Here is a 12412-nt window from a genome sequence, read left to right on the forward strand (position 1 = left end):
TGTGATCCTAACCCTGTGTTGTTCAAAGATCCACTATATTTGTCTACTTATCCCATCCTGGTGGACTCTGAGATATTGCTTCCATATCCTGAGGCTCTATAGAGAACTCAGCTTGAAAATCACCAGTCCATTGTAAGCCCTTAGAACACGGTTTGGAAGACTTTTCTGGAAAGGGCTAGACAGTAAATATTTTGAGCTTTAACTGCCATATGGACACTTTCTCACTATTCAACTTACATGCTGTTAAAGTGTGAAAGCAGCCATAGACAATCTATATTGGCCTTGTTCTAATAAAACTTTGTTTAAAAAAACAGGCTTGGGGGCCAGATTTGGCCCAATGGCTATAGTTTGACAAACCCTGCTTTTAAAAAAGGAAAGGGAGGTTCAGAAAAGTAAAGACACTTAGAATTGCAGAATTTTACTACTAAAGAAACTTTAATAATCCTCCTTTGCATAAGAAAACCAAGGCCCCAGTAATTCACATGACTTTACAAAGCAATTTTTAGCACATATACTCTAGCAAAGTGTTTATATATATATACACACATATATATATATATATGTATATATCATAATCACAGATAGTATTTTATTTCTACTCCAACCTATATTTGTTACTAAAACTCCCAGCTTTTCATCTTTTTTTGCAGAACCATGCTTTCCCTAGGAATTATAAATTCCCCAACCCCATGACTGATGTAATTTCTGTTGGGACTCTGCTTCTCATGTCACTAACTCCTGTGCTTATAAATTTGAGTCTTCACTCAAGTGACCCAAATAACTTGTACCAACTTTAGTTGGTCTGGGTTCTAAGTATGTTTCCATCCATTACCCTGTTAAAATAAATCTTTGTTACGTTGAGTTTAAGATAGCTTGTGCCAAAGCACTGGAAATTTGAATGAATTCATCAAGTCTTTACTACAGTTTTACTGCCCCTCATTCAGGGTCTAATGACACACCCTGTTGTTTTCTACTTGAGAGTGGGGTTATTCACATTGCTGAATTCCCAAGCTGAGTCTAAGACAGGCTTTGACTTTCTTCTGTGTGTGCTAGTTGTGTCAATCACAATGGGCAAGGTTATGCTGCTAAAATAGTTAAAGCTAAATCTGGTCCCAAACAACTATGTATTCCATCATAGAGCCTTTGTGCGTTGGTAGGCTCTGCTCCTCTTCATTGCAGTCATCACTCTTCTTCTGAAGCTGACAGACCATCCACTGGTGAGGAGTTGCCCATCACAGCCATGGAGGGAAGGGAGGATGTGTTTAAGCAAGAACTGGTTGTGTAGTGTTCCTGCTTAAAGTGGTAGTAGGCTCCCCTTTCAATTGCCAGAGCAAGTCAAAAGGTTAAACCTGCCTTCCATGGGGCAGAGAATTCCTCAGGGAGGGAGAAAGGAGATTGGTGAATTGAACTCAAAATCCTGCTGATCCAGAAGCTCAAGAATCTCTTATCATTTCTCCCTAAAAGACCAAGAGCCATAGTATAAATTAAATTCCTAGGATCTTGCCCTGGTATACCAGATACCAGAAGTGGGTATATCTTTTTGGCTTTGTAAATAAAGATGTGTATATATTCCTTAACAGAAATAATTTATTATTAATATACTACTTGAGTATGGAAAATGGAAAGGACATCTATCTAGGAAGAATGTAAATGCCATTTAATATTTTTGAAGGTATTTAATAGCCTTTGGATATAGATAACTTTATAGATTTTTTTTTCTTTCCTCTTTCACCCTATCATTCCTGAAATGCTTTCCCATGGGCATTCTTTTCCTACATCTCTTCCAAGTATATATATAAATAAAAATAAGGTACTTGTTAAAATTCAGATTCCTGGGCTGCCCCTCAGAATAACTATGATTGATCCTGAGAATCTATGTTTTTGCCATATTTCCTGCAGATGATTTATGACATTTTATGACACTAATGTTTAAAAAACATTGTCCCAGGACATATGCCTTGAATCTTTCTATTAATTATTGTGAAATCTGTGGCCAGACTTTGGGGCTTATAGGAATGCTGTGGTTTGTTGGTTTGTTTGTTTCTTTCTTCCTTTCTTCCATTTATGTATGTATGTATGTATGGCTGGGACTTAACCTGTCTGTTTGGCTTTGCTAGTGGACATGTGGATTGATGGATTTTTTTTTTTTTTTTTTGCTTCTTAGACTCACTGTGGGTGAGAAATAATTGCCAGAGGTGAACATTATTATTTATTTATAAACCTTTTGCATTAGGAAGGAACAATATGGAATAGAGAAGAAAACTATAAATATGGCCTTTGGAAAAATGTTGTGACTGTCCTATATTATGTATATGACACTTTTAGGTCATAACTGAGAAGCTGAGGGTAGGTCTTTAAACATAACAGGTGATCAACTTGGATGATCACGCTACCAATCCATTCCTCTCAAATTTATTATTGATTCCTATGGTCATAGTTCAGTGATTTACTTCAATTGCAGTTAACACATGCAAGATGTGACAGTGGTGTAGATACAACATCTTCACTGTTGCTTCTCCCCAAACCCACTAATGATCATGAGGATTGATCAGCATGCCTCTGCAAAAACTGATTGCTGCAAAAAATAAGTAGCCTTCAGGGATCAAAGAAGACCATTTTTAGATCAAGGGTATGAAAATAACAGAACTTAAAGGATGAAAATGAAAGACTTACAATTCAGTTTTATTTGTAGGAGAAATGAAATTACTGGGATGTGCTATAGTGACATAGTATTTTTTAAAGTTTATTTTATTGGCTCTGAGAAAGTTGACTGAATTGAACTTCTAGTTTTCATTAAAAAGGGATTTCAATTCACTGTCACTGGAAATGTGATGTCAACAAGACAAAGACCATCAGATTAAGGAAATTTTTATGCTGCAGCAAGTTTTAATTTGTGTACCATTCACTGCAGTGAGGTCCAAAGGGATGTGGCAAGAATATGTGTACCAGAGCTTTGGAGAGTTGAGTTTATTACAGTCATATTGTTCTCTAAATCTATATTCTTTGTGTATATGAACAGAGGGATCAGGTGAATAAAACTTAGACAAAGATTCGTGAAGTTACTTTTCATATTAAATAATTCTCTCCTAGCATTCTTGTATGTTGTCCTTTTTAGAGTGTGCCTTGTTCAGAATTTGACGAGGGGTAGCCCAAACAATAATGTTTGAAAATAGTGGTGATGGTGGCGATATGTACATAAAACTTCTAATTTGGGGGTTTGTGTGGCTGTTCATACTGGATAGCCCAATGTTAACACTATTGAATTCTTTAAATCGATTTGTTGGATGAGTTTTATATTAGATCATAATGCACTATTGTATGATGGATACTTGGATCATACTTGGGTTATAAGTATTTTCTACGCTGTTATAGTGACATTCTACAGTAGCACTACATAATATTTACATTCTAATATGATAATATCAGTTCTATCCCTGGAATCTTATCTGAAATTAAACATCAACTAAGTTCAAAAGTAATTATTTTTTTTTATTTCAACTCTATAAAGTATACAACAGGCACTCGGCAATTACAGCTGCAGGAAAAATACAGAGCAAATCAAAGCAGGTTAAGTTTATGAAAAAGTTTTTAATCTACATCAAAAGAGTGCAAGTGGTCAGTGACCATTCGATGACAGTTGTTGCATTCTGACTAACAAAGGACTCTTTCATGTAGAACAAATTGTAAGAGGACAATCAAATAACCATAGCTGTAAGAATACAAAAGAACTGACCAGTTGTAAAAACATCATACATTGAAATAAATTTGATAGATGATGCTTCAAGAAATGTCCCTTTACTTGGAAAGTCCAAACTTCTGAGTCATTGTCAAGGTCCCAGAGCTCTGTTGATGCACGGGCAGATAAAAAGGAGGGCTAACAACACACTTTCAATGTTTAGCTTTCTAGGTCTGTTGAAAACTTGCTTTATAAGTGATTTGCATATACAAGAACTCAGAGAAAGCATCCTGTTTTGTTGAGTGGTGCACCAAGATACTTTTTTCATCATTGGTTTCAGAACGAGGCATGGTTAGCAGTCATTTTCCAATTTTTCATTTGAATTGGAGTGTTGTTAATGGAATCTATAAAATGAGATATTTTAGAACTTGACTGCACTAATTTTTTTTTAACTGAATCTGCACAACTTAGCAAAACAGGAATACCTGTATACAGACTGATAGTATGTCATATATTAATTTGACCTGCACATACATTTATACATTTCACAGAAATGACGCTGTATCTCATTAACAGATACACAGCTCTGGTACATTTAACAGAAATAAGAGAACAACTTCATCATTTCTGTAATTCATCAATATTTTATAATAAAAGCTTATAAATTGTTAGCAGAAAGAACTGTAAAACGCAGCAAGCTAAGAAAGGACAACATTTTGAGGTGTGTTTGTCTTTGTCATGCAGCATAACACCAAATTTGTTATTTTAATAGGATGCCATGAATTTAAGGCACTTGCAACAATGCCAGATAGCCAGGTCATGTTCTAAACTATGGGACAGATGAATAACAGTACAGTTGACATAATTTTCAATAATACTGACAATTATGACATTAATTCAAGTCTACTTGGACCTAAAAATATTATTCAGTACAAATTAAATGAAATAATAATGCAGTGAAACACTAAAAAAAGTTATATGTACCACAAAATATCACACAAAAATATCTATTTACATAAATATTTGTCTGTGGTCCTATTGTGAAAGAAAACATTGTTATGGATAATGCACAAATCACCTCTACTGTATGAAATCAGTTCTAATATCCGTATTTTCAATAGGTAGCTGACTGCTTTAAATTTAAGTTCACCATCAGTTCAGTCATTTAGAAGTGACACAAGAAAAAATTCAATAGTTGAATTTATATATTATACATGTGTGATGCACATGCATATCCCATAATTTTAAGTAAAAATTAATACTTGTAAAGAATATAATCAAAATAAATTTTCTTTAAATGCCATATGGGTCAAATTCCTATATTAATAACAAAGAAGGTACAAACATAAAAATCATTCATAGCAAATTTCCAGAAATCATTTTCCCTAATGTATTCAGTGTATTTCAAATATCGTGATGTTTCTTTCCTTGGCAGTTTTCAGTTTTCCTGTGAGTCAAGACACACAGAAAGCCCTTATTTCCCATACTTGAAGTTTTAACAAGTCAGTTAAGAAATCAAACAAGTTGTCACTATTCTAATTAATCCAGATATTCTTTAGTCTAAGAAAATAGAGGGGGGATGAAAAATTCAGAAATAAAAGTGAGATGTGCTTTATGAAGCTGACCATGAATTTAGCCCTAATGTCTTCATTAAGACAAGATTTAAATCTTTAAAACTCAGTGTTGAAAATTAGATGAATGTTTTCTCTTAGTAATTCTTGAAAGATGTAGTTCACCTTTATTTTTTTGGTGATTGCTTTAGACATCCTAATGCAGTGCCACAGGTGAAATGAACAAAGATGCAATAACAGGTGGGAGAAACAACCTACAGTTACATTATACTGATGTTGCTTTTTCATTCTCCATAGAACTTGTACATATTGGTTGTCTTAGACTTGAACCACAGTTCCAAAATCTGTAGTAAGTGTTAATCTCTGGCTATTGGGATGTTTAAAAAGTTGCAGGAGAAGATTCTCTTACTTAAAATGACTAGGTAAATTTAATAGTCTAGATAAATTTTTAGCATGGCTTAATCACAGTCAATCCTTTTTTTTTTTTTTAAATCACTGAACATTGACTATAATGTTAACATTATATATTTTTAAAAGCCCAATTAAAATCAATATTAAACTTCTGAAATGGCATTCATAGCTGGATTTGGGGTTTTTATGTTTACTTTTATATTCTAGAGTCTGTAGAAGAAAGTGGGTATCTTGGGGAATAGTTGAATTTTGAGAAGGCCGGGAAACTCCAATAATATAAGAATAATACTATCTTAGGGTCAGAGTTTTAATTTTTTATCCTGATTATATATAATGTGCCTTTAGTATTTTTATTCTCCAAATGTTTCTTATATTTTTATATTTTGATAAGATATCATATTCTAAAGTGGTCTTAGTATGAAAAATTCAAACAAAAATCATAATATATGCCTTCTTGGATACTATATAATGATCTAGGTGGACATATGTTTTGCAGAAATATCTGTATTTTTAAAAACTACTGGAGAAATGCAAACATCTACTTAATATACTAAATTCATATAATTCCAAATCAAGATGACAGCTCCTAAAATTATGCATTTGTCTAAGGAAGTATATAATACTATTTGTCCAGGAAAACTTCCAAATGGCTCTGCTACTTATGCCAGTTAATAACAGTCAACTGGCCTGCCAACAAAGGATTCAGTTTAAATTGCTGATTCTTTTCCCCATGTGAAAAAGCAAATCAACTTGATATTTTCAAATCTAGTTTTTCCTAGCTAGGATGATATTTAGGAATTGCAATGATTCTGTTCTATTTAGCTCCAATGTACTTTTAAGAAATCAGGTTCCTGTTTTTCTCTCTACTCCATTCCTACTTTCACATGCTGATGGACTTACATTGCCCATTAACAAAAAGGTCATCACACCTGGCCAGGTTCTTATCTTGTTCCCTGACCTCACAAAGGTAAGTTTTCTCACCTAGTGATTCTTAATGATTTTGTGCTTGCTTCTTTCTTTTCCTTTCTTTTTTTTCTGGTTCAGGCCTAAGACAAGAAGCTAATTCAAATATACTTTTAATCAACTTTCTCAACCCTAGACTATGGTGTTATCTAAGTGAAATCTGAGAGGAGTTTGGTTTGATAAATTTGGTGAAAATGCTTGATTCTCTGGCTACACATGTAATGATTAGAATTTGTGTGGTCTGTTGAGACACTGACATTTACAGATGAAAGATATACATAGCACCTATATAGTTTTTTATTTTTATATTTTTGGATGGATCTTAATCCCTCTCCAACCCACCCCACCCTACCCTAAGGGTTTATTTTTATAAAAGGGAATATTTTAAGCCTCAGTTTGAGGGTGTGTTAGGTAATAAATAAAAACCAATTGGCTGCTAGTCATTTATTTCTAGGACCATCTTTAAGCGCACTATTTTAAAAAATATGAAATGGTTTGTGAAGTGCTTTTTTTTTTCCCACTCTGTCATGCCAATTTATCAAAAAGAAAAAAAAATATCATGCACATTATTTTCTTCAGTCCTCTGTGAAAACGCATATATACCTGCTATGAGAGTTCTCAGCAGAATCCATAGCAGTTGTGCTTTTATCATATCAATTTTTTAAATCTGTCAGAAAGGAAAGGTAACATTCAGTCTCGTCATCAGCACTGCTGGGAAATAAAATCATGAAACTTCTAGCACTGGTTTGACATGAACTCTGACCAACAGATGTGTGGTCCTCTTGTGTGCGGTATATACACCAGCTTGCAGTAATATATCCTACAGCCCTCACTTGAAGAAAGGGAAGAGTTCAGTTTTTGTACCATAGTAATCTATCGTACCCAATATATTATTTTTTGATCTTGATAATTCTAGCAAGGTACTGACTCTTTTCACTAGATTGAAGTGTTTCCTACAGTCTTTCAAATTATAATCAGAGCAAAGCAAGATCATTGCAACAATAGAAAACATCTCTTTACTGGTAAAAGGCTTTGCTTCAGGACCACCATGTCAACTGCTGTTTTTAGGTTCAAACAGAAAACATGTAAAGAGCACTACTGTCATCTAAGCAATAAGTCCTAATGCCACTGTAGTTACTGGAGCAGCATCGATCAAAGGCATCATGGTGACCCCGAGCACTAGTCTTCTCTCTTTCCTTCAGGTTTGCTGGCAGCTATGTCTCAGAAAAAGCTGTCTTCAGCAAGGCAGAAGCAGGTAAGAGAAATACATTAGAAGTCTATGTCCCATCCTGAGTTGTCATCAGGTGGTGGTTCATCACTGTCCTCAGGGAAACTGTCAAAATTGCTTGTGTCTGTGGGTGATGCAACCTGCAAATGAGAGAGCAAACAGTAAAAGATTTCTGATTTTTATCAGTGGGAGTCCAGCTAGATTTTTTTAAAGCATTCTTTATCCATTCTATACTCAATGGCTATTTTTGGAATGTCTCCTCTGAGTGGGTTTTGCTCTTTGTGTTGAGAGAACAGTGGTGAATAAAAATGAACATGGTTCTTGCCCTCATAGAGTTTATACTCTAAGATATAATAATGTGATTAAAACAAATCATCACAAATATCTGTAGATAAGTATAAATTTTGATTAGTGTTATGAAGAAAAAAATAGAAGGTGTCATGATAGTAAAAGCATGATCATGGAATGCCTCGTTGAAAAAGTATTGACTTAAAGCTAAGAATTAATGAATTCAGTAAAGAGCTTTGAATACAAAGCTCCTGAGGTGAGCGAGGTCTTCATGCTGTGAAAGATCTAAAAGAGGTCATTTGGCTATTGTGTAAGAGAGGAAGGGGGTGGAATGAGAAATAGGACAAATAGGCAGAAGTCATCCTAAGGATTTTGTGTGTGTATTCTGAGTATAATAAAAAGCCATTACTGAACTTAAGCAAAACTCTTATAAGTTTATTAGGCAAAGTCTAATCTGCAGAGCATCAGTAAAAGCAGTGAAGAAACACACTTTAATTCTCCCATATTATATAATATTTAGAATTTCATATTTTGTTTCTAAAAACAAAACTTTATGAATGCAATGAGCATCTTAAATAATTTGCTTGTGAATAAACAAATATTAGCATAGAAATCTTAGATGTAGGAAAAAATGTTTCTGAACAAGGAGCAACCCTGAATTAGTCCTATAAATAAAGTATGTAAATGAAAGGCTCAGGACTGCAAAGCAACTCTTTCTTCCTTAGTTAAAACACAGCACTTTTTTTTTTTTTTAAGATAGATCTAGTACTGAATAAAAATAAAAATGGAATCCATTGAAATTTCTTTCAGGTTAATATAGTGTAAAACATTTAGTCCACTTAGTAGACTAGCAGTTTAACAAACCACCTGATATGTTAAGAAAAGAGAATCTTTTCTTTTAGAGACCGCTGAAAGGGTAAAAGAACACTATTGTTCTTGGGAGTGCTTCAAAGTACTGTGGGCACAGGGAAGAAGGAGCTAAGTGGGAGCATAACTGAAACAGTATTGGCCAGGAATTGACAGCTGTTGAAAATGGCTGCTGGACTGTTGACCAAACTCAGTAAGAAAGCAAAGGGCAGGGAATGTTTTGATATGGTCCATTTGGGTTGTACTCTTGGAGACAGAGCACAGTAAAGAGTAAACTGGAATCATAAACAGAAGTTAACAGTAGCAGATTATCCTATCTCACTCAACTATATCCATGTACACACTAAATGGTTGAGAACTTACTGTGTCTTGTAGAGAGAGAACACATTATGTGCAGAAATTTAAAATAGTATACATATTTTGCTAATAATCATGAATATGACTAAAGTTGTTAATATATCCTTGCGCAAAGATGTATAAACCTTTTACTATTATGAGGAATAAAAGATTATACTCTTCTGTCAACATCTGTATATATTTAACACTGTTTTTAACCTTGGATTTTAAAAGATATTATGTTAACCTGGTATTTAACCAGTTTATTTAATATGACCATAGGATAAAAATTTTAAAAATAACAGATCTTTGACTGAGAAACACCTTCATGTGTGTCACACAATTACAAGCTGGAAGGTCTACTTACACTTGGTATTATAGGAGGTGTCAAGGTGCCTTTTCTTAAGCCTTCCCAATTAAAGCCCTCAAACCACCTTAGAAAGAAAAAAAGTAGACAGTTAAGGCATTTTACCTCAGCTAAAGTCGTCTCATTGAAACTTCTATGATGTCCATGACTGATAGAAAACAGGCACCCATTTTCAATGTGAAGAAAATGTTTTCTATTAATTGCAGGTTTTTGAATATTAGCTTATTCAATGGAATGCATATTTTTTAAAAAACTAATTGTCAAAATTTTAAACACCAATTAGAAAGCAACTCCTTTTTTTAATTCTAGTAATTTCAGCCATAATGTCTATGACCTTGTTCCTACATGATCGTTTAATTATATAATATATATAATTGTGGCAAACTCAGACTCAGGTAATTAACCTTTTCATATCACTCTGTCTGTCTCCACATATCTCATTCTCTCTCTTTTTTTCTTTTTTTGGTAGAATGAAGGTATTTTGTGTACGGTTTTTCTGTGAAAATGAGGACCATATATCACAAAGGGGTTTTGTTGTTGTCTTTGAAAGGATTCACCACTGGCAAATGCTTACACCAAATTCTTGGCAGACCTTTTATATATTCATAAGTATTTTGGTAAACACAATTCTCTAGTAGGGAATTGAATTTCCTGTTAGTGTTACCAAAAGACACTAATAGGGGAAAACCAATAGGGGCTTAGTTAGCTTTAGAACATCCAGTCAACGTGGGAAAGGTCTGATATTTAAGACGCTGCTATTGTTAAAAAAAAAAAACCGCAGTACTGTACGCTGTAGTTTTTTCCCTCTGTCATAGCATCTAATTAGGAAATGGTTAGAAAAATATATTTTACTTTTAGTCTAGGAAATGAGATGATATGGTGGAGGACTTTTGTTTTTAATATTCCAGTAGACACTGGAATCCCAGAATTAAATATATTTCCTCTTCATGCTAGAGAGGAAAATGCTAGTAGTATGAGTTGGGAAAAAACCGAGTTCAGTGAATTTGTTGTTGAGAATGTCACAAGGTCAGCTGTATCTAAATAAAGTCCCAGAGATACAACTAGAAAGGTCTTAAATAACAAGGCTAACTAGTCTTCCTGTCTCTCCTTGGATGTTCCCATAGATTAATTACATCAGTTATACAAGCATGAAAACATCAGCCTGGGAAAATGCTTGTCTGAGAATTCTTTCTGAACTCTCAAACCTAAAGTTGTATGGAAAGAACACTTACTTGTGCTTCTGGATGTCTTTCACTCCATTTTTCAAATTACCCAATCTTTCTGATGGATTATCCCTAAAAATAAAATAATTAATTGTTAAGGAATCTAATTGTTCTTCATATTATGATCCTCTCAAAAATAATGTGGTTGAAATGCTTACCTGCATAGTTTTTTAATTAAATTAGCAGCATTTTTGGCAATCTTCTTTGGAAATTCTATCATGTCAATCCCCCTTAATATGATGTTATAGGTTTTCATAGGATCTGGGCCTGAGAAGGGTGGGCTGTAAGAATGAGAGACATGAAAAGAGATAGTATTTGTATTTTCTAAATAAGAAAACTTACATTGTTATAACTCCACCAATGACATCAATTCTTATTTTGGGACATATATTAACAGTGATAGTGGAATGAAACTTGATTAAGAGCAAAACGGTATGGAAACATTTCCAAGCAAATTGCTAAGTGAAACCATAAATGGGTTGAGTTTGTTCACAGTTCCCCTCATTTCTTTTTAGTGCAGGTGCCTAACCCCTCTTGCTGTCCTTAGTCATACATGAAGCTTCTTCCTCTTCGGCCCTTTCCCATAGTTATCAGATCACTGATTACACTTGTGATGAAGTCCAACATCATTAGGATAGCTGTGAGAACACCATTAGTACAACCCCCATCTCATGCCATTACCACCCTCACTCACGGGGATCCAGGCACACCAGTCTTTCTGCTCCTCTGAAGTGCCAACCACTCTCCCACCTCAGGACACTGTTTATTTTGCCTGTAAGGATCCTGCTAGGCCTTCTGGCTAATGCCTCAGCTATTAACATGTTATGTTATTTCCTCAGAAAGGTCTACCCTGATCAACCTAATATAACCAATCACATAACCATTGTGAACCAATGTAATGTAATAATCTGATCTAATACTGGAACTTAAACTGGTCTAAGTTGGAGTCCCCTGTCATACTCTTATAGCACCCTTTATGCCACTTGTATTTTGTAACTATTCATTTTGGTGAGTATTTGTTTTACGTCCATCTTCCCTTCCAGTTCCTTGCTGGTATTCCCAGAGTCTGGTGGAACGCCTAGCACCTAGTAAGTGGTCAATAAATATTTGTTGAACTAATGCTTCTACACAATAGTGCTCCTCCTATACTTTTCTCCCAGTTTTTTAACCCTCACCAGATAACCTAACAAGAGACATTGTCTTTGCTAGCAAGGATGTAACACCCAACCTCTCATGAGCTAGATCTGTTGGCTTGTTTACCAGTCCATCTTTGGACTGTGGCTTTGTGTCAGGCTTGGGGAATACAGACATGACTAAAGTCAGCTTTTTCCATCAAATTTTCCACAGTTCAGAAGGAAGATTATGATAGTCCTTGATCGATTGTTTCCTTGGAAATTATTCTCCTAATACAAGGTTCAGCCATGTTTCTTCAGGGAAAAGAAATTATGGATGATTTCTTGTCTCTCATGTTTATTAGTAGCA

General features: G+C 34.5%; 1 protein-coding gene across 3 annotated transcripts in view; it reads right to left on the bottom strand.

The window, feature by feature from the left end:
• The window catches only part of PRKG1 (protein kinase, cGMP-dependent, type I), a 1234550-nt gene continuing 1225606 nt past the window's right edge, over window positions 3469-12412 (bottom strand). The window contains exons 15-18 of one of the 3 annotated variants that reach the window (XM_021072187.1): window positions 11089-11211; window positions 10940-11002; window positions 9708-9774; window positions 3469-7989 (exon numbers count right to left, since the gene is read on the bottom strand). In XM_021072187.1, the coding sequence (XP_020927846.1) occupies window positions 7891-7989; window positions 9708-9774; window positions 10940-11002; window positions 11089-11211 (352 nt within the window). In that variant the 3' untranslated portion in view covers window positions 3469-7890. 3 annotated transcript variants of the gene reach the window in all.

Source organism: Sus scrofa, chromosome 14, assembly GCF_000003025.6.
Source record: "Sus scrofa isolate TJ Tabasco breed Duroc chromosome 14, Sscrofa11.1, whole genome shotgun sequence".
NCBI lineage: Eukaryota > Metazoa > Chordata > Mammalia > Artiodactyla > Suidae > Sus > Sus scrofa.